The following is a 23,239-nucleotide window of genomic DNA, read 5'->3' as shown; positions in this document are numbered from 1 at the left end:
CCCCTTGCAGAAACCATACTGGCTGGTTATCAGAAGTTTGTTTCTTTCAAATGTCCATCGATGTTGTCTTTTATCAGCGTTTCCGCCATTTTTCCCGGAACCGAGGTCAGACTCCACGGTCTGTAGTTTCCCGGGTCACCTCTTGATCCCTTTTTTAAAGATGGGCATAACATTGGCTATCTTCCAATTCTCCAGGAATCATGCCTGTTTTCAGGGATAGATTGCAAATTTGCTGCAGTAGTTCCGCCATCTCCTCCTTTAGTTCCTTCAGAACCCTTGATGGATTCCGTCCGGACCCGGGGATTTTTTCAGTTTTTAATTTTTCTATCTGCCTGCGTACGTCTTCAAGGCTCACTTCCATGGATGTTCATTTTTCTGCTTGATCTCCATTGAAGATTTGCTCAGGTTCCGGTATGTTGGATGTGTCTTCATTTGTAAATACAGTCGAAAAGAACATGTTAAGTCTTTCTGCTACTTCTTTCTCCTCCTTTACCACTTCCTTCCTGTCTCCGTCGTCCAGCGGTCCCACCTCCGCCCTAGCCGTGCTGCTTCCCTTTAACATATCTAAAGAACAGTTTGTAATTTCGTGCTTCCCTGGCTAGCCTCTCTTCATACTCTCTTTTGGCTTTTCGAACCACACGGTGACATTCTTTTTGATACTTCCTGTGCTCTTTCCAGTTCCCCTCAGTTTTGTCCTTTTTCCATTTCCTGAATGAATTTTTCTTATTGCCTATCATTTCCTTCACTATTTTAGTTACCCACACCGGGTCTTTTGTTCGACTCTTTTTGCACCCCTTTCTGAATCTGAGCATATACAGATTTTGCGCCTCGCTCACCGTGTCCTTGAAAAAAGACCAGGCATGTTCTACCGTTTGCCATTTCTTGGAAGTGTTCCTAAATTTCTTCCTTATCATTTCCCTCATTGCTTCATAGTTTCCTTTCCTGAAGTTGAAAGTTGTCGCTATGGTTCTCTTTCCTTTCGGTATTCCTACTTCAACCTTGAACTTGATCATATTATGATCGCTGTTTCCCAACGGTCCCCTACTTCTTCTTCTATGTCATCGGTGTGCTTCGCAGCTTCTTCTTCTGGGCATCGACTTGCCATTTTCTCCCCCTCGTGCGGTGTTCCTCTGTGGGCGTCTTCTTTGAGGTCATCCGCTTCTTGTTTTCCCTTCCATGTTGGTGTTGGTGTACTTTCATCTGAAGTTCATTCTCTTCCACCCTCCTCCTGTGCTTCCTCAATGAGTTTCTCAAGTTCCCTGACCTCCTCCTCAATGTGTATCTCACTCATGAAGTTTTCAGCTGTCCTGATTGGGTCCTCCGTAGTGTAAAGTCCTTCTAGCTCCTGTATCTTGTCCTCTAGTCGCTTAACTTCCTTCTTCAAGCTTTTAAGCTCCTGACACTGACCGCATACATGTGACTGTCTCCCCGAGGGGAGGTAGTCATACATATGACAGTCTGTGCAGAACACTGTAAAGTTCATCTTCAGGTTTCCCTCTGCTTCCATTGTCGTTCCTACTTTAAGATATCAGTTAACAGTTTACATCTGACCTGTTGATGTAAGTGCCCTCTGTGTATGCTTTGTGTCCTCTCTCTCTCTCTGCCTGCTGCTGGTGTCCTCTCTCTCTGCCTGCTGCTGGTGTCCTCTCTCTCTGCCTGCTGCTGGTGTCCTCTATCTGCCAGCTGCTGGTGTCCTCTATCTGCCTGCTGCTGGTGTCCTCTCTCTCTCTCTCTGCCTACTGCTGGTGTCTCCTCTCTCTCTCTCTCTGCCTGCTGCTGGTATCCTCTCTCTCTCTCTCTGCCTGCTGCTGGTGTCCTCTCTCTCTCTGCCTGTTGCTGGTATCCTCTCTCTCTCTCTGCCTGCTGCCGGTGTCCTCTCTCTCTCTCTCTCTGCCTGCTGCTGGTGTCCTCTCTCTCTCTCTCTCTCTCTGCCTGCTGCTGGTGTCCTCTCTCTCTGCCTGCTGCTGGTGTCCTCTCTCTCTGCCTGCTGCTGGTGTCCTCTATCTGCCTGCTGCTGGTGTCCTCTCTCTCTCTCTCTCTGCCTACTGCTGGTGTCTCCTCTCTCTCTCTCTCTCTCTCTGCCTGCTGCTGGTATCCTCTCTCTCTCTGCCTGCTGCTGGTCCTCTCTCGTCTCTCTCTCTCTCTCTCTCTCTCTGCTCTGCTGGTGTACCTCTCTCTCTCTCTCTCTGCCTGCTGCCGGTGTCCTCTCTCTCTCTCTGCCTGCTGCTGGTGTCTCTCTCTCTCTCTGCCTGCTGCTGGTGTCCCTCTCTCTCTCTCTCTGCCTGTTGCTGGTATCCTCTCTCTCTCTCTGCCTGCTGCTGGTGTCCTCTCTCTCTCTCTGCCTGCTGCTGGTATCCTCTCTCTCTCTCTGCCTGCTGCCGGTGTCCTCTCTCTCTGCCTGCTGCTGGTGTCCTCTCTCTCTCTCTCTGCTGCTGCTGTGTCCTCTCTCTCTCTCTCTCTCTGCTGCTGCTGGTGTCCTCTCTCTCTCTCTCTGCGCCTGCTGCTGGTGTCCTCTCTCTCTCTCTGCCTGCTGCTGGTGTCCTCTCTCTCTCTCTGCCTGCTGCTTGTGTAGTGACTCTCCCCTTCTGAAGGCCCTTCGCCAAGGCGCTCTCGTTAAGGCAAGCGCCTTTAACGCTTGCCTTTGACACGCCGAACAGCTGAGCACCGTTGGCTCCTCGCCTTTTAACCCTTTCAGGACCATAAGGATCGTAGGCCAATTTTTGTGGTTTTGACGACATTTTTATGGTAAAAAGGGCTTGCAGATGCCAAAAAATTGATTTTTTTTTGTGAAATATCATTATTTTTATTTAAAAAAATCACACTTCTGGCTTATGGACAGTGTGGCAAGTGAATCTTCTCGTCAATCTAGCAACGACGCTAATGAATGAATGTCGGAACCAGTTTGTTTACATAAAGGCAGTATCATATGGAATCCGTACATATCAAATTTAGAACTGTAGACTATCCCAATCAAAATTTATAGGATTTTAAAGTTATGGGACAAATATGTCCCATAACTTTAAAATCCTATAAATTTTGATTGGGATAGTCTACAGTTCTAAATTTGATATGTACGGATTCCATATGATACTGCCTTTATGTAAACAAACTGGTTCCGACATTCATTCATTAGCGTCGTTGCTAGATTGACGAGAAGATTCACTTGCCACACTGTCCATAAGCCAGAAGTGTGATTTTTTAAAATAAAAATAATGATATTTCACAAAAAAAATCAATTTTTTGGCATCTGCAAGCCCTTTTTACCATAAAAATGTCGTCAAAACCACAAAAATTGGCCTACGATCCTTATGGTCCTGAAAGGGTTAAGGGGGAGCTTCGGATCGGTGCCTGGCCGACATCAGAAGGGTGGGCAGAGCTCTCTCTCGCCGCTGCCCCTCATCCTTGCCTGCCCCACTTCTTCAATTCCTTCCTTCTTTCTCCCCTCTCTCAGCTCCTCTTCACCTGCCTCCCAACTTGCTCCTGCCTGCCCTGCTCACTGGGCTACAATGTTATCGCGCCATTGGCTCCTCCCCTTTTAAGGGGGAGCTTCGGATCGGTGCCTGGCTGACGTCAGAGGGGTGGACGCAGCTATCTCTCTCCTCTGCCTCTCACTCTTGCCTGCCCTGCTTCTTGATTCCTTCCTTCTTTTTTTTATAATAACTTTTTATTCAAGAGACAAAATACACGCAAGAAGCAAAAATAACATTTTCCAATACAGAACAAATAGTAAACAACCAACAAAGAGAACTATGAGTACTGGTAGAGTCTGGGCCTGTGTTCTTATAACCTGGACCTGGCCATTCTCACCCCAAAAGGAACCCCGCCCGCCCTCCCCCAACCTTGACATCCCCCTACCACCCCCGCCCCCCACCCCCTCCCCCAAAAAACAAACAAAAAAAAATCCTCAACCCACTGGCAAAAAAGGAACCACTGGCTTCCGCAAGCAATTGACCACTTGGCTTTTTATCATAGGGGGCAAAGTATCCAAATAGGAGCCCCAAACTGACAAAAAAAGCTTACTCCGGGAACGAGAAAACCGAGCGGACATAGATTCCCAAACCATTAAAAGATGGAATTTATTGCGCCAATACCAGAAGGTGGGTGAGGAGTCCTGAAGCCAGTGATTGAGGATGCATTTCTTCCCCACAATATATAGCCCTTACGAATAAACAATCACCCGCAGAAAGTCCTCCTAGATGGCCTGTGGCCAAAAAAGAATCCCTTCCACCGTCGAGGGGAGGGCATAGCCCACCAAAGATTCCAAATAACGCCGAACCTCCAGCCAAAAGGCGGATATAGTAGCACAAGTCCATAGACCATGTGCCAAAGAATTATCAACCCGGCAACATTTCAGGCAAGTAGGGATAAGGGCACACCCAAAATGAAAGGCCTGTTTCTGGGAGATATAACCCTGATGGAGAACCCGGAATTGACATTCCTGGAGCTCAGCGCTCTGCACCACCCTAGGAATCTGCTTCACCAAGGGAGCCAAGGATGCCACCCATGGCGGCAGCTCAGATCTCGGGTCCACAAAGTCAAGAGCTGATAGTAATCCCTCCCAGGCTGCAAAGCCACCAATCTACGATGATATTGAGAAACTGAAAGCCAATCCCACTGAGCATCAAAGAAGAAGTCCTGCAACGTAACAGCAAAAGACTGAGTCAAGGACTCCCTGGGTAAAGAGGCTACATAACGAGAAAGCTGTCTGTAAGCAAAATGATCTGTCATACTCAAAGACCAGGACGCCTGGAGAGCCGGGAGAGAAACAGCACTGCCATCCGCCTGAAGAAACTGCCCCAAAATTTGGAGCCCTTTCTGCGCCCAACATTTAAAAACAACATTATCCTGTCCAGGGCTAAAGGCCGCATTTCCCACTATGAGCAACAAAACAGAACTAAAAGACGAGTGGCCCCAAAGCCAGGAAAGACACCGCCAAACCCTGCGAAGCGGTTCCACCAAACAGCTACGGGACCCAGGGCCCAAGCACGCCTTCCCATCCCAATGTAAAAGATAAGGCAGAGCCCAAGGAAAAAAATAATCGGCTTCCAACTCACTATCAGTATACTAAGAACCGGCAAAAAGCCAGTCTCGCAGATGGTGAAGCAGGCAAGCCAAATTATAAAGATGAACCGACGGAAGTCCCAAACCACCGACTACCCAGGATCCCTGAAGAAAGGAATTGTTCATCTTACCTTTCTTGCCCCTCCAGCAAAAAGACAACACCAATCTTTGGAGGCTCAGGAGATCTTTTTTCAAGAGAAACAAAGGAAGCGTTTGCAATAAATATAACCATTTAGGGAAGATAATTATCCGGAATAGTTGAACACGGCCTATCAACGAGAGAGGGAGATTCATCCAGCGGCGCAAAAGCCTCTTAGTCTCCCGCAACAAACGATCAACATTCAAACGGTACAACGCCGAAGCATCCACCGACAATAGTATTCCGAGATATCAAAAAGAGTGGTCCGCCCATTGCATAGGAAGGCCAGGTCCCCAGTCTGCCCGTAAAGAATCCGGGAAAGCCAGGGCCTCTGACTTTTGATAATTTAAACGAAAACCGGAGAAATCCCCATATTCCCGAAAACTCTCTAATAGGACAGGGAGGGAGACCCGAGGATCAGTCAAATAGACCAAAAAGTCATCGGCAAAGGCCGCTACTTTAAAATGATGCGCCCCCACCACCATGATCTCCTGGTTGATCTGAATGTCCCGAATAAGAGGATCCAAACTCAAGATAAAGAGCAGAGGCGAAAGGGGGCATCCCTGATGAGTACCCCTGCAGATCGGGAAGGGGTCGGAAAGACTATCATTGGCCCATATACGGGCCACGGGGTCCACATAAAGAGTTTGTACCGCCTGAATAAACCAAGGGCCATGACCATAAGCTCGCAAAACCGCAAACAAAACCCCCCAATCTACCTGGTCAAAAGCCTTCTCGGCATCAAAGCTGATTACCAGAGAAGGAAGCCGATCTCGGATAGCCCATTCCAGAGCCGCTAAAATGCGCCGCATATTCTTTGCAATCGCGCAGCCCTTCACAAAGCCAACCTGCTGATCGGAAATAAGACTCGGGAGTACCAGGGCAAGACGGTTAGCCAAAACCTTAGCGAAAAGCTTAGCTTCAAAGTTCAGCAAGGAAATCAGTCTGTACAACGTGGGCTTAGTCGGATCCTTCTCTGGTTTCAACAGAACTATAATTTGAGCAACGTTCAAATAATGAGGAAGCGCCCCCAGCCCAACATCCTCATTAAACACCAAAGCCAACAAAGGGGCAATCTCAGCTCGAACATCTTATAAAACTCACTACGCAGGCCATCCGGTCCAGGAGATTTACCCAATGCACTAGACTGGATCACTCACTCAATCTCCTCAGCCGTGAACTTAGCCTCTAACTGCGCCTGAGAGGAAGCCGAAAGAGTCGGGAGATCCTGGCCAGATAAATACACTGCTCAATCCAGCGGAGGGTCAGAAGGGGCAGAGTACAATTGCGCAAAAAAGTCCCACAAAACCCGATTAATGTCCCTATCAGTATGCACAACCTCTGAGCTCTGCGTCAAAAGAGAAGCAATATGGGTGCTACCCCACTGTTGCTTAACTAATTTTGCAAGAAGTTTGCTACTCTTATTCGCAAAACGATAAAGATGAAACCGATAATGCTCCATAGACCGGTGAGCCTGTTGATGTAAAAGAGAGTTAAGCGACCACTTGGCCTCTAACAGCCAAGCTTGATCTGGGAGGGTGTGTATACGACCATAACGTCGACGGAGAGAAGAAACCAAACCCTCCAACCGAAGTGTTTCTCGCTGTCGTGCTTTACGCTGGAAGCTAGCATAAGAAATAATCTCCCCCCCCGAAGAACAGCCTTGGCCGTTTCCCAAGCCAACGACAGGGTGGTAAAATGAACCGCATTAGTGTCCTGGAAAACACGCCACCGGTCTATCAGATGGGCATGAAACTTGCTATCCCGATAGAGATAGCTGGGGAATCGCCAGCCACGAAGGGTCCCCGTCACTCGAAATAACTGCCAATCGACCGTCACCCACACATGATCAGAGACCTCTATAGGTCCAAGCTTAGAATCTAAGATCTCCGAAAACAAAGAGCGGGAAAGGAGGACGTAGTCAATACGAGATAAAGAGGCATGTGCCCGAGAAATATGTGTAAAATCCTTCTCTAGGGGGTGCAAGGCTCTCCAGGCGTCCACCAAGTCAAGGGAGTCACAGAGGATTGCAATTACAGTAGCAGATTTCCGAGATTCCCGCCCCACCCCAGTCGAGCGGTCCCAAAGGGGATCCGCCACCTCGTTGAAATCACCACCCACCACCAGGGGAACATCCCCATAAACTGACAAAAGATCCGCTAAATGGTGAAAAAATCCTACTCCCGGACTATTGGGGGGGGGGGGGCATAGATATTGCAAAGAACATAAGATTTAGAATTCAAACTAAACGAAGCAATAACATACCTACCCTACGGGTCCCGGAGGACATCCTGTACTACCAAGTGAAGATGTTTACCCACCAATATAGCCACCCCAGCCTTCTTTCCCAAAGCAGGGGAGTCCAGGACTGCACCCACCCATCAGGTACGCAATTTGGCATGTCCCTCAGCAGTCAAATGCGTTTCCTGCAGAAAGGCTATGTCCGCTCGGTTCCTGCGAAGCTGTCTAAGCACCTTCTGCCTCTTTATTGGGGAATGGATGCCCCCCACATTTCAAGATAATAACTTAAGGGACATAAAAATGAAACAAAAAGAACCAAAGAATCTTGAGATCCAAAAGCCAAGGAGGAGGCGTCCCAGCATGCCCCCCTCCTAGCTCTATAAACTTGCGGAAGCCAGTGCCAGCAGTCACAACAAATCTAGAAAACCAACTCTTCCCTCCCGCCCCCCCATGCCATCCCCTCCCAACCCCCCTCCAAACCCTCCCAAACCCCGGAACCTAACCAACCATCCCCCTCCCCCCAGACCCTATCATCCCCACACACCCCAACCCATCTGTCCCCCTAGGGAAACTGATCACTACAGACACCCCCCTCCCCAGAACCTCCAAGAAAAGATAAACAGAACCAGGCCAAATCCCCAGGGTACAAAACACACAGTAACAGAAACCCACACAGCAAACCAAGTAAAGGGCATAGTGCCACAAAGCCCAGTGAAATGAGTACAAGTAACCAAAAGAACCCAAGCCCCGAACCCTCCTACCCCAAGCACAACCCAGAAAAGACCTGAACTGAGAGACCCAGAGAAGAACAATCCCCAAAAAATGCAACGAAAGCCCCCATCCCAAAACCACCACCCCTCACCCACTCAGCACAACACACGAACAACCCCACTACCCCATACATCCACAACAATCCCAGTCACCAATCGGAGCAACACAAGTTCCAGTAGTCAATATACAGCCGCAGGCCACCAAAAGTACCCCTTTAGTTCAGGAGCAGCAAAAGTCTCGGGGCTACTTCAGCAAACAAGGTGGAGCAGAGGAGGACCCCACAAAACAGGAGCACTGCAGAGGCATGGACAAAGAAAAGAAAAGTGCCATCAAACTCCAACCAGTTCCAAATCCAAACAGAGCCAGTAGGTGCGCAGGCACCTTCCCACCACGAATGCAGCAGGCCCAGCTCATCAGAACGTAACAGGTCCAGAGCGATGAGAGGCTGTGTCAGAGAACAAACCCAGATCCGGGCCCAGGACCCCACAGTACTCAGGTGAAAGAGCAACTCAAATGACAGGAGCCCTTCAGGCAGGACCAGCAGTAGATGAAATCACACTAGCAGCACTGGTAGAAGGCGTCTCCACATTCCACGTGTCCACCAAATCCTGCGCCTCCGCTACAGTAGAATAGAACTGAGTAGTACAATTATAGTGGACCCGAAGCCACGCAGGGTAGAGAAGCGCAAAGCGTATATGTCTGGCAGCCAAGGTAGAACACACCGGTGCAAACGCTCGCCATTGCTGGGCCACCTTAGAATAGTCCTGAAAACAGAGCACTTTGTTGTTATTATAGGTAAGAGGGCGGTCTCCACAAGCTGCCTGAAGGATAGGTTGTTTGTGGGCGTAATTCTGAACTTTAGCGATAACCCACCCGCGGCCGGGCCTGATGAGTAGAGCGGAGACCCAGACGATGCGCCCGCTCAACATGGAGAGGGCCCAAATCAGCAGGGAAAACAATCGAGGTGGCCAGCCAAGTCTCCAACACACCCCTCAGGTCCTGCTCCGGGATATCCTCCGGAAGGCCAATGAAATGAAGATTGGTCCACCGAGATCTATTTTCAAGATCCTCAAAGCGGTCGAGTGCAGCGGCAGCCTGCTGATGTCGGGTCTGAGCGTCCTCCACGTGTTGCAGCCGATCATCCAAATCACTCACCCGCTGCTGGAAGGCGGCTACCTCCTGACCCATACTATCCAGCGAAGCCTGAACAAGTGCTAAGTTGTGATCTAGGGGCAGGAGTCTTTTCTCCAAAACGAGTTCCATCGCTGCAGTGACCCCAGAGGTAATCTCCGCGATTCAAGCCGGCCCCCCCCCCCCCCCGTGGAATCTCCCGGACTCGGTGGCGCCGCCATTTTAGAGTCTCCCGGCTTGCCATGGTCCTTGTCCTTACGAGTCGATTTCAGCGACATGCCCACAATACCAAGAACCGACACTGGAAGATCACTGTGGGCCCCAATCGCGAAACTCTGAGGAAACTAAAAGAGGGGAAACTGAGAAGGGCAGCAGAAGAGACACAGATTAGCATCTATCCCGCTGCAAGGCGTCACGTGATCTCCTCAATTCCTTCCTTCTTTCTCCCCTCTCTCAGCTCCTCTTCACCTGCCTCCCGACTTGCTCCTGCCAGCCCTGCTCACTGGACTCCGATGTTATCGCGCCGTTGCTCATTGTGTTGAAAAACGCCCTAGGTGTAATAAAAGTGCCGGTTAGATGAGAAAAAACAATACAAATGGCAGTTTTAAAGGGAATGGAGCCCTTTAGACCGGCACACCTCAGGATTATTTTTCTTCACTTAGTCAGAACAGGCTTCACGGCTCTCAAAGCTGGAGGGCTGACCAACCAGGGGGATAGGTCGCCGGCTGAGGCACCTCTACAAAAATGTGGGGAGGTGGAGGAAGGTGGTGGAAGGGACTCAGCACGAGACCCGCTGAGTTTAACACCCCCGAGGTCAGATGGATTCCCAAACAGGACCCGTCCAAGCTCTATTTGGCACAAAAGGGGAACCCAGGAGTCCAAAACAAAATTCCAACAGTACTAAGAGGGGAGCCAAATTAGTCTTCTTACCTACTTTGGAGCCGTTTCCTCTGCCGCAGTTCCGCCCCTCCTCTGACATCAGAGGCAGGATCGCGGCGGAGGAAACAGCTCTGAAGCAGTTTGCAAAGATCGCTAGCACCGCAATCTTGTCTGTAGGCTGCTCCTCAAAGGTAAATAGTGTGGGGAGGCCAGGGGGGGAGCGGGAGGCTAGGGGGGGGGGGGAAGCCAGACATCAGGGGGGAAACCAGATGCCAGGGGGGGAAGCCGGACAGCAGCACTTCCTGACTGACCCTCCCCCTCACCCTCTAAAGCAGGTGCAGCAAACTGGGAAGCAGATTTTTTTTTGTTTTAAATCGATTCAAATTGATTCATCCAAAGTGAATCAGTGAACCAATTTGAATCGTGAATCAGGCAGCACTAGTAAGGACTATACCAGTCTACCAGGCAATACAGAAAAAGGTTTTAAAAGTCCCACCCTCCCCAAATTTTCCTCACAGGCTCAATAGCTTTACACTATGACCAATACTGGAAACGTGCTGCAGCCTGACTCAGCTCCCAAAGTAATAAGAATAATTTTATTCTTATATACCGCCAAAGCCATGATAGTTTGAGGCTGTTTACAACAAGTACAAAAAAATAAAGAAACCATCTCTGCAGGTAAGCAGATAGAACTGAATGAAGTGTTTTGCTGTGGAATTCCAGAAGTCTGCAGCCCTTCCTTGGTTGTCACAGCATCTTTGTACTGTTACTTCTTGTAGTGTACTGTGCTTAGAAAATCTGGAAATTAGCAGTTGGCATAATATTTTGTGTCACTCATGTCAAATACTAGTTCTGGCAAATATTCATTTTAAAAGATGACAATTATAAAATAGAAAATAAAATTCTACCTTTGTTGTCTAGTAATTTTGTTTTACTAATCATATTGGTCCCAAATATCTGCTTTATGCCTTTGTCTTCTCTTAAGTCTCTTGCCAGAGTCTCCTGTTAATCTGACATTTCTTCTCTCTATGTATATCATCTATCTCCCTTCTATCGTTCCCAAACTTTCCCCAGGTTCAGAATCTCCCCTCTTTCTGTTCCTACTTCCCTCATGTTCAGCATCTCCCTCCACTGTCCCTAAGCTCTACATCTCCTCTCTGTCTCTCTATGACCCCCCAATATCCAGCATCTCCCCCTCTATATCTCTATCCTTCCATATGTTTAGTTTCTACCCTTCTCTACCCTCCCACCCCAACATGGTCCAGTTTTTTTCTTAGCTATATCTGGGTGAAGAAATCACTGTCTCCAATGGACTGCACCTCTAACACTGAATCTTTAGGTTGCCAGTCAGACCAGTGTCTGACTAAGCCTCAAACCCCCGCAGACATGAAAGGGAGGTGAAATGAAGCTGGCACACTGCAGAGCCCCGCTGAGCTCCTATGGATGCCTGACAGCAGTGCAGTAGGCGAGCAATGGTACAAGGGGAACAGACCCCGAGCTCCAGAAAAGTTTCTGCAGGCTGGACAACAGGTACCACAGAGGGATTGGCCTGTCAGCTACATACCTCAGTGTGCTTCTCCTTCACACAGGCAGAGCTGAACCCTCAATGAGGGGAGCTCTGAGCAATGAAAGTCATCAGAAGTTTTCAAAAAAGACTAGGAAAAAAAAAAGAAATATACAGAGCAGATCACAAAGACTGCTTCTAGCTCGCATAGAAGGAAAAACCGAAGGGCGCATTCAAGTCCTCTGGTGAAGGAGGAGGGATTCAAAAGCTGGAGTGGATTCCTTATGCATGGCTCACGAGCATTTGGATATTACCCATCTGTCCAGAATGACACACCTATTGCACTAGAAAACTTAATATCTGGCTGCATTTTGTCAAAAGAATAGGAACAAATCAAGCACAGGATGAATATCAGAAACAAAACTAACCTTAAACATTGCCTTCATAGATTATAATTTAAACATAAAGCTGTTTGAAGGGACTTATGAAAAGAGAATACAGACTGTCAAAGACTGTAAGACTCAAAGATCTCACAACCTGCCCTTTTCTCCACAAAGAATATGCTGAAAAAATGTGGGTGCATTACCTATCTCCAAGGTCTGAGTGGCAAGCAGCACCAACACTGGCCAGCAGATGGCGGCAATGAGACAGTACAGCACGTCCTAAAGAGAAAAAACACAATCATCTTCAACATAAAACACTTCTCTTCAAAGGAGCAGCTCCCCTCCCTCCATTGCCTACAAGTTTTTGTATGTGTCCCGAAAGGAAAGTAGAAGACACAGAAAGGAAGACTCTTTGTTACTCAGATATAGACAGATCACCAACTCTGCAATTCCTTGCAGTTCCAGAGGTCATATAACATCCACATCCATGAGATCTAGAAAGAAAAGGTGAGAAGACCAAAGGAACAGCCTGATCTTCAACAAGGAGTAAATAGAATCAAGGTGTTTTCCATAGTTTAAAAATTCTTATACAAAATACCTGTATTTCAGCAGCATACTTTCATTATTAGTAAGATATACTGCTACAAGATAAACATATGGGTGCCAATATTCAGAACTACTTAACCGGACAGGAGAGAATCCTACTCTATTCAATCATGATGAGTTTGGGCTGTCCCTGGATTTTCAGCAACACTTAGCCATACAGTGCTGCTGAAAAGTGGTGTGATTACTGCAACACTCACCAGTTAGTGCTGGAACAGTTTAGGAACAGTGTCAGAAAGGAGCTGGGAGTCATGCATTCTCAAGTGATATTCAGTGACTGCAAAGGCTAAGGCAATCCTAACTTTGCCAGTTAGCTATGCAGGTATGGCAATGAATATCGGACTTATACATTCAGTGCCACTGTCTGGATAGGGAGTGGCAAAGGATTTTTGAGTCTAAATTAGCTGCTGCATTTGGACAAGTCACTTTATCACTCACTGCTTTAAGACTGTAAGCTTTCTAGAGAAGGGGTCCATTATACTGTACTTTTATTTAATTTGTGTTAAAGTGCCCCAGCTTGAGGGCACTAAAAAATGCCAAAATAATGTTTATTCTTTGACAGACAGCTACCCTAATCTTCAGCTACCCTAATCTTCAGGTCTGGGGTACAGACATTACATATATACCAATATATAATGGGGTTGCTAGGTGCAAATGAAGGAAAAATCATTAAATAATTCCACAGTAGAATGGAGACAGTCAAAATAAAAAAGGGAACTCTGGAAATGGAGATCTCAATAACCACGTTTATTGTCCAAAATTAAGTCATCAGAAATAAAAATGATGCATATATTTGACATATCCAATCAGTACACAGTAAAATGTCCTTGTGTTAGGAGCAACTGACTTGTGCGCGACTCCCAGTGACTTGATGAATTGCGGATCTAAAAAGAAATCAGTTTTATGCTAGTCCAGAATGGTCCCCCAGCATCATCCCCATAGTTGTATTCAACGTGTCCAGCCATCTGATTGCAGGTCGTCCTCTTCACCTAGTTCCTTCGATCTTCCCAAATATGATGTTCTTCTCCAGTGATCTCTTCTCTTCTGATGGTGTGACCAAAATTAGACAGTCGTAACTTCATCATTTGGGCTTCAAGCGACATAGCCGGTTTGATCTCTTACAGCAGTGGTTCCCAACCCTGTCCTGGAGAAACACCAGGCCAATTGGGTTTTCAGGCTAGCCCTAATGAATATGCATGAAGCAAATTTGCATGCCTATCACTTTCATCATATGCAAATCTCTCTCATGCATATTCATTAGGGCTAGCCTGAAAACCCGATTGGCCTGGTGTTCCTCCAGGACAGGGTTGGGAATCACTGTCTTACAGAATCAATAGTTCTTCTGGCAGTCCACGGCACACCTAAAATCCTTCTCCAGCACCAGGCTTAAAATGAATCAATCTTCGTTCTGTTTTGTTTCTGTAGTGTCCAGCTTTCACATCTGTAACTGACCAATGAGAAAATGAGTGCTTGGACAAGTCTGATCTTCGTTTCGAGTGTTACTGCCTTGACTTTGAATACTTTGTCGAAAGCCTTCATTGAAGAGTGACCAACTGCTATTCTGCAGAGGATTTCCTCACTGTTAGTTGCTTCTTTCTTTACAAAAGAGCCCAGGAGATTGAAATCCTTTACAACTTCTATCGCCTTCAAGATCAAAACCTTCATAATTTCTCATGTTCGTGATCTTCGTCTTGTTTATGTTTAGTTCTAATACCATGTTACGACTTTCAGCTTTGATTTTTCTCAGTAGATATAGCATGTCTTCTTTGCTGCTAGTGATGAGCGTTGTATCATCTGATTAGTTCAGGTTGTTTATATTTTGGCCACCAACTTTGAAACAGACACTCTCGTCTTCCAAATTCACCATACAGGGTGAACAGGTAAGGTGACAAGATGCATCCTTGCCAAACACCAGGTTTTATTGGAAACCAATCACTGTTGTCATATTCAGTTCTCACTGCAGCTTCTTGATTTTCATATAGGCTGTATTAGCTGAGTTATGTGTTTGGGTATTCCCATTTGTACTAGTTCTCCATAGTTTATTGTGATTCAAACAATCAAAAGCTTTGCTTTGTCGATGAAGCAAAGGTATAGGGGTTTTTGGTATTCTTTACTTTTTCTCCGGCCCCCACACCAAGAAGAGGAGCGTGGGAGCCCTGCTCCGCCCCCTCCCGACCCAGCAGGAGAGCCGACTTTGATTTCTCCTGCACCGGCAGAGCGTGGCCTTTTTCTCCGGCCCCCACACCAAGGAGAGGAGCGTCGGAGCCCTGCTCCGCCCCCTCCCGACCCAGCAGGAGAGCCGACTTTGATTTCTCCTGCACCAGCGGAGCGTGGCCTTTTTCTCCGGCCCCCACACCAAGGAGAGGAGCGTCGGAGCCCTGCTCCGCCCCCTCCCGACCCAGCAGGAGAGCCAACTTTGATTTCTCCTGCACCGGCAGAGCGTGGCCTTTTTCTCCGGCCCCCACACCAAGGAGAGGAGCGTGGGAGCCCTGCTCCGCCCCCCTCCCGACCCAGCAGGAGAGCCGACTTTGATTTCTCCTGCACCGGCAGAGCGTGGCCTTTTTCTCCGGCCCCCACACCAAGGAGAGGAGCATGGGAGCCCTGCTCCGCCCCCTCCCGACCCAGCAGGAGAGCCGACTTTGATTTCTCCTGCACCGGCAGAGCGTGGCCTTTTATTTCCGGCCCCCACACCAAGGAGAGGAGCGTGGGAGCCCTGCTCCGCCCCCTCCCGACCCAGCAGGAGAGCCGACTTTGATTTCTCCTGCACCGGCAGAGCGTGGCCTTTTTCTCCGGCCCCCACACCAAGGAGAGGAGCGTGGGAGCCCTGCTCCGTCCCCCCCCCCCCCCCGACCCAGCAGGAGAGCCGACTTTGATTTCTCCTGCACCAGCAGAGCGTGTGGCCTTTTCTCCGCCCCCACCAAGGAGAGGAGCGTGGGAGCCCTGCTCCGCCCCCCTCCCACGGGGCCGCTCAAGCAGGAGGGCTCTGCCTCTGCTCCCTTAAAGCCCCTGCTTCCCTTCAGACCACCGGGACCGCAGAAAAGCTTCTGCCTTCGCAGAATTGTTCAGGCTGACCCTACCCGTTCCAGCATCGGACTCTACCTTAACATCTGATCCTTCTTCAGCCCTGGGCTGCCGAAAGTCTCCCCCCACAACGATTCCCCACAGAAGAGGAAGGAGGAAACCCTCCTCCATCCCCCTCCATCCATCCTCCGGCTCAGAAGCACGGAGGGTGCCAGCTCCACCAAGGCGTGCGAGCACCGCTCCGCCCCCCCCCCCCCGAGCCAGCGGAGATTCTTTCCTGATTTAAAACAAACAGCGCCAACGGCGCACTTCCATTTTGTGAAGCGTCATTTGTGAGGTGGCCCAACAGAAGCATAGGTAACTGTTAGAAGCATGTATAACTAGAGGCATGGATAAGTGTTAGAAGCATGTGTAGCCACCAGAGGCATGTATACTGTTAGATGCATGAAAAACTGTTAGTGGCATGTACTGTTAGTGGCATGTACTGTTAAACGCATGAAAAACTTAGTGGCATACACTGTTAGACGCATGTACTGTTAAATGCATGTACCGTTAAGACACAAGTACTATTAGTGGCACGTACTGTTAGACACACGAAAAAAAAACCCCAAAATTGTTAGAGGAATGAACAACTGTTAGTTGCATGTGTATTTACTAGAGGCACGCTTCACGGATAAAGACATCTCAAGACCTAGTTCCATTTAACTTACCCACAATCCCATCCCAACCTATCTAACAACCCTATTCTCTTCAAACCAAGAATTTCTGGGTAACTAACCCAGTCCTTGCACTAACTTGAAATTCCCTACACTCCAAACATGAATCTCATAATAATATTACTACTCTATTTGCTAAGTGGCAGCATCAAAGAGATTCACTCTCTCTACTCTCAATTACAATCAACCTATCTCCCTGTCTTAACAACCACACACATCACTATCCCACAAGAAGACAAAATAAATCACATTAACGTTATCTCAAACAAAAGAACACACCACCGAACCCTCAAAAAAAGAACTAGGGCAGTAAGAGCCTATCAGAACCACTATCTTTACCATTCCTATCACATCCACAATCATCCCCTGCGCTTATCTTAACACTAGATCAGTCAGGAACAAGGCCTTTCTAATCAAAGATTGGATCATCAGCAAGCAAATAGCCTGCCTCTTTCTAACCGAAACTTGGCTATTGTCTGAAGATGATCCAATAATTGCTGATCTCCTTCCCGACAATTTTAAAATCCTTACACTAAACTGCGAGGGAAAAAAAGGAGGAGGATTAGCAATTGTTCTCAAAGAAGGATTCGAGTTCGAACTATTGGACTCCAAATCATCCAGCCAACTAGAAATCTAGCCTGTAAAATCAGTAACATCCACCTAGAAGAATCCCTTTCTTGCATACTATTCTATGTCCCACCAAGAAGCTGGTCAAAAGCCAAGAGGACTTCTGTGAATTTGTCCTACATAACTCTATTAGTTCCTCCTACAATATTATTGCAGGAGACATAAACATTCACCTAGATGAAGAGGACAATACAGACATGAAAGAATTCAAAAACTTCCTATCCCTACTTAATTACAACCTCCCTGCCCCCACACAAACACACGAAAAAGGCCATCATCTAGATCAGTGGTCTCAAACTCAAACCCTTTGCAGGGCCACATTTTGGATTTGTAGGTACTTGGAGGGCCGCAGAAAAAATAGTTAATGACTTATTAAAGAAATGACAATTTTGCATGCGGTAGAACTCTTTATAGTTTATAAATCTTTCCTTTTGGCCAAGTCTTAATAATAATATTGTCATTTATAGCTAAAGAGACACATGTTCAAGAAACTGTTTTATTTTATCTTTGTGATTATGATAAACATAACCGAGGGCCTCAAAATAGTACCTGGCGGGCCGCATGTGGCCCCCGGGCCGCAAGTTTGAGACCACTGATCTAGATGTAGTAGCCATGTCAACAAAGGAAATCCCAGACCCCGCCATCTCCTTACCTGAAGGCACCTGGTGTCTTGACATCTGGTCGGACCACTTCACTTAATACTTTAAGTTATTCTGGTCCCAACGAAAACACAAAACACGCCCGACATTAAGAAAAGAACATCTCACAAGAGGCCACATTAACCCAGAAAACCACTGGTCACAATATAAACTTCAAGCAGAGATAAAGGAAGAAATCGATTTCTGGGATCATTGGAACCACTACCAGCACCTGCATTTTAGACAAAATTGCACCTAAACATATCAGCAAAAGCAATGCTAATAAATATAATAAATGGTATCACATCGAACTCCTAAAAATGAAACAGCTAGCTAGACGACTAGAAAGAATATGGAAAAAAACAGGAGAATTATCAGACCGCAACAATTGGAGAACTAATATAAAAACCTACAAACAACTGATAAAAGACAAACGCAAAGCATTCTACTCCACTAAAATCAATTCATCCTGCAATAATTCACAAGGAGTCAATACAAAAGAGCTGTTCAATTTGATTACGAACTTATTTGACACCACTCGCTACACTCTACCTACACACAACAATAAATTACCCTCTGCAAACGACTTAGCCCTGCACTTCGACTCAAAAATTAAAAACCTAAGAAACAATTGCTCAACAAAAGAACCTATTGATTACCAAATAACCAACACACAAGGAAATGAAACACCTGCAGATATGATCTGGAATTCCTTTCAAGACATAGATTGGAATAACTATACCAAATTATATAACAAATACTCTAAATCAGGGGTGCCCACACTTTTTGGGCTTGCGAGCTACTTTTAAAATGACCAAGTCAAAATGATCTACCAACAATAAAATTTAAAAAAAAAAACACAACGCACACTGTACGCATACAATTGTTAATTATCATTCCTATTCTGGGGTTTTTTCAAAGAGGTCAAAGGAGATGACTCTATGCACTGTCACCTCAGTAACAACCATACAAATACTAAACCACGATAGCAGTTTTTAGCGCAGGGAGCTGCGCTGAATGCCCAGCGCTGCTCTCAACGCTCATAGGCTCCCTGCGCTAAAAACCTCTATTGCGGTTTAGTAAAGGGGGACCATATTGTAAAATATAGAGAGCAGATATAAATTCAGACACATTTTGATCACTAAATTTAAAATAAAATCATTTTTTCTACCTTGTCTGGTGATTTCATGAGTCTCTGGTTGCACTTTCTTCTTCTGACTGTGCATCCAATCTTTCTTCCCTTCTTTTAGCCTGTATGCTTCCTCTCTTCCTGACCTCATTCCCCCCCCCCCAATGTTTTCTTCTTCTCTCCTTGCCCTCTCTTTCTTTCTCTCTTCATGCCCCCATTCTTTTTTTCTGTTTCTCTTCTTTCCTTCTGTCTCCCTGCCTGCCCTCTTTCTCCCTCCCTGCCCACCCACAAGCCACTGCTTCTGCCGCTGCCATCGGATAACAGGCCCCCAAAGCCGCCCGCCGCCGGCCAAGCTCTCCTTGCTTCGGGCCCACCAGCATTCCTCTCCCCGACGTCAATTTTGCCGTCGGAGAGGAAGTTCCGCTGGCCAGAACTTCCTCTCCGACGGCACAACTGAGGTCGGGAAGAGGAAGGCTGATCGGCCCAAGATCGACATTTTGGGAAAAATGCTGCCGGGTCCTGCCTTTGAGGAAACAGAAAGTAGGCAGGACTTGGCAGCAAGAAGAGCAAATTGCAAGCTTCACTGACCTGTCTCCCGTTTTAGCCCGCGAACAGGGCTCTAAACATGTGCGTGCCGGCTTCCCTTCTTACCCCCTCCCCCTCCCCGGACATAACTTCCGGTTTCAGAGGGAAGCGAAGGGAAGCCGATACAAGCACATGTTAGCCCCCGGAGCATAAGTTCTCCAAGCCTTTTTTTTTTTTTTTTTTTTTTTAATGTTGAGCAGCGGAGGCAGCAGCAGAATTCAGGAGCGGGCCAGTCAGGAAGGGAAAAAAGAGAAGGGAAGAAGGGAACCCGTTCTGCGATCAACTGGGGTCGCCTGAGCGAGCGACCTGTCGATCGCGATCGACGCGTTGGGCACCCCTGCTCTAAATCATATTGCATCCTGGACTCATGCCCCCCAGAAATCATGAAAGCGGCACCACTTGAATTTAAGCTTTCACTACTGCACTATTTAGCCCATAACCTAAAAAATGGAAAATTCCTAACCAATAACGGACACATAATAATAACCCCTATCCTAAAAAACAGCAAAGAATCCTCAGCTCTACAGACCAATCGCTTCCATTCCACTTATCTTAAAAATCATGGAGGGATTGGTATACTCTAAATTGATGGAATATCTTGACCAGTTCTCACTCCTACATGAGACTCAATCCGGCTTTAGACCCCTTTTCAGCACGGAAACGGTAATTGCGGCTATCTTAGATAACTTGTATCTATTGTTAAGCAAAGGCCTCAATGCCCTGATCATGCAATTCGACATGAGCTCCGCCTTTGATCTAGTAGACCATGCGAAAATGCTACAATGCCTAGATGACATTGGCATCAGGGGTGAAGTGCTAAACTGGTTTCATGGCTTCCTTCTATCCCGCACCTATCAGGTACGTTTCAACAATGATCTCTCCAACACCTGGAGCAACTCATCCGGTGTACCGCAAGGGTCCCCGCTATCCCCACTGCTTTTCAACATCTACATGACCTCACTGGGCGTTCAATTAACCCAACTGGGGATAAAATTATTCAGTTACGCTGATAACTTCACGATCATCATCCCATTTGCCAACTCCATCTCGGAAACCATTCCCAAAGCATCAGAAGCCATAAACTTGATGGAGCACTGGATGACAGACTTCAAGCTCAAGCTCAACACAGAGAAGACAAAATTTTTCGTCGCTTCACCACACCCACTTGACACCAAAACACCACTAGGCATCAACAAACGTAACTACCTCATACAGCCCACCATTAAAATACTGGGTGTAACTCTCAACCAATGCCTAACCATGAAACACCAGGTGGACTCCTTAATCAAAAAGGGTTTTTTCACCCTCTGGAAGCTTAAATCCATTAAATCATATTTTGACAACTCCGCATTCAGAATCCTGGTACAATCCCTTGAACTGAGTTAACTCGACTATTGTAACATCGCCTATTTAGCAATCTCCCAAAAAAATATGCGATGCTTACAATTAATGCAAAATGCCGCGGTCAGACTTATCTTCGGTCTGAAGAAATTTGACCGCGTGACGCCATACTACAAACAGCTACACTAGCTACCCTTAGAAGCTCGTGTAAAGTTTAAGTTCACCTGCCTCTGCTTTAAAGTTCTTTACGGTCTAGCCCCTAAATACATAACCGACCTCTTCTCCTTCTCAGCCAACAGACACAAGAGAAGCTCCCACTTGCACTTCATTTCCCCCCCGGTTAGAGGTTGCAAACTAATAAAACACCATGAACACCTTCTCTCACATCAAGCAGCGTTATGGGGTAAAGATCTAGAACAACTGCTCTCGCCCACCACTTACGAGGTATTCAGGAAGCGCCTCAAAACTCACCTGTTCTTGAAATACCTAGACAGTTGACCCACTCCTCTCTTTCCCCTATTCAACGGTTCTCTTTTCCCATCTCCCTCTTGTTGACCAATCCCCTAACTTCTCTCAACTTGTACTTCATTAATCTTTTGTAAACCGCATAGAACTTAACGGTACTGCGGTATATAAACTATTATTATTATTATTCTCCAATATCCATCTAACATTGGCAATAATGCCTCTTGTTCCTCAACCTTTTCTGAAACCACCTTGAACTTTGGGCAGTTCTTGCTCAACGCATGATTGGAGCCTTCATTGTATTAATTTTTAGCAATATTTTGCTGGCGTGTGGAATTAATGCAATTGTTCTGTAGTTGTTACAGTCATTGGCGTCACCTTTTTTTGGTATCAGTATGAACAGTGATCTTCTCCAATCGGTTGGCCATGTTTTTTCCTTCCAAATCTGTTGACACAGTTGAGTGAGGGCCATGTTAGTACTTTCTGAACCTTTTATTTATTTGATTGGAATACCGTCGATAACAGGTGACTTGTTTTTCGATAAAGTTTTAAACGCTGCTATGACTTCTTTTAAAATATCTGGTTCTTCCTCAACTTTAGTTTCCAGTTCAATTTCCACAATGTTATCCTCGTTGCCTTGTTAGTATAAATTTTCCTTATATTCTTTCCATCTCTTTTTAATGCTTTCTGGATCATTCAATATCATTCTATTGGCATCTTTAATTATCTCTATCAAGGTTGAAATTTCTGCCTCAATCTCTTAATCTCCTGAAAAGCTAATCTGGTTTTTCCATTTACATGTTCTGATTCAATTTTCTGACAAATATCCTTGAGAGGTCGTTCTTTCGCTTGCCAAACTTGATGTTGAAACACTCGGTTCATCTGTGATACTTTTTCTCTATCACCAGATAGTTTTGCTTATCTTCTCTTTTCTGGTTTCTTCTGAGATCCAAGGTGATTTCTTGGCTCTCTTTTTCTCCTGGAGTGGTTTTTTTTTTAGCTTCATCACTAATTACAGTTTTGAAGTCATTCCTTAACTCGTCAGGCTCTCTATCTCCTGTATCAAACAAGGCAAACCTGTTTAGTTTTATCCAATAGTCTGATGGAATGTTTTTAATGTTATATAATATATAATGGATTACCTGACTTAAATTCCCTGATCCCTTACACTTTCATATTCAAAAAAAGTTTTTAATCAGGCATTCAAAAAAAATTATATATGTTTCCATCCATTAAAACAACTTATATATCAGAACATTATTTTTAAATATTTTATCAACTTAGAACTCGGTGCTCTTAACTTAGAAATGCCCATTAAAATAATCCTCATTCAAATAAGAAAAATTTTTCCATAAAGATAAATTTATCTTAACATAATAACATAAGAATTGCTATACTGGGACAGACCGAAGGTCCATCAAGCCAAGCATCCTGATTCCGACAGTGACCAACCCAGGTCACAAAAACCTAGCTAGATCCCAAGTAGTAAAACAGATTTTAAACTGGTTATCCTAGGAATAAGCAGTGGATTTCCCCAACCCATCTCAATAATGGCGTACGGACTTTTTAGAAAATTATTCAAACCTTTTTTAAACTCTGCTAATCTAACTGATTTGACTACATTCTCTGACAAGAAATTCCAGAGTTTAATCACACATTCTGTGAAGAAATATTTTCTCCAGTTGGTTTACATCTACTACTTAGTAGCTTCATCGCAAGCCCCCTAGTCCTAGTATTTTAGGAAACAGCTTGTTTACATCTACCCTTTCCACTCTACTCATTATTTTATAGACCTCGATCACATCACCTCTGAGCCATCTCTTCTCCAAGTTGAAGAGCCCTAACTGCTTTAGCTTTTCCTCATAGGGAAGTCATCCCATCTCTTTTATTTTTGTCGCCCTTCTCTGTACCTTTTCTAATTCTGCTATATATATATTTTTTTTTAGATATGGCGACCAGAACTGCACACAGTATTTGAGGTGTGGCCATACCACAGAGCGACACA

At 46.1% G+C, this 23,239-nt stretch overlaps 1 protein-coding gene across 4 annotated transcripts in view; it reads right to left on the bottom strand.

Annotated features, from left to right (window-relative positions):
• The window catches only part of SCLY (selenocysteine lyase), a 131,772-nt gene that overhangs the window by 33,709 nt on the left and 74,824 nt on the right, over positions 1-23,239 (bottom strand). For all 4 annotated transcript variants that reach the window (XM_033957526.1, XM_033957523.1, XM_033957525.1 and 1 more), the window contains one exon: positions 12,313-12,388. In XM_033957526.1, coding sequence (XP_033813417.1) covers positions 12,313-12,388 — 76 coding nt within the window. The remainder of the gene's footprint in view (positions 1-12,312; positions 12,389-23,239) is intronic.

The sequence above is a fragment of the Geotrypetes seraphini genome, chromosome 9, assembly GCF_902459505.1.
Source record: "Geotrypetes seraphini chromosome 9, aGeoSer1.1, whole genome shotgun sequence".
In the NCBI taxonomy this organism is placed as follows: domain Eukaryota; kingdom Metazoa; phylum Chordata; class Amphibia; order Gymnophiona; family Dermophiidae; genus Geotrypetes; species Geotrypetes seraphini.
The sequence above is the reverse complement of the archived record's forward strand: the minus strand, read 5'-3'. Positions and strand labels throughout refer to the sequence as shown.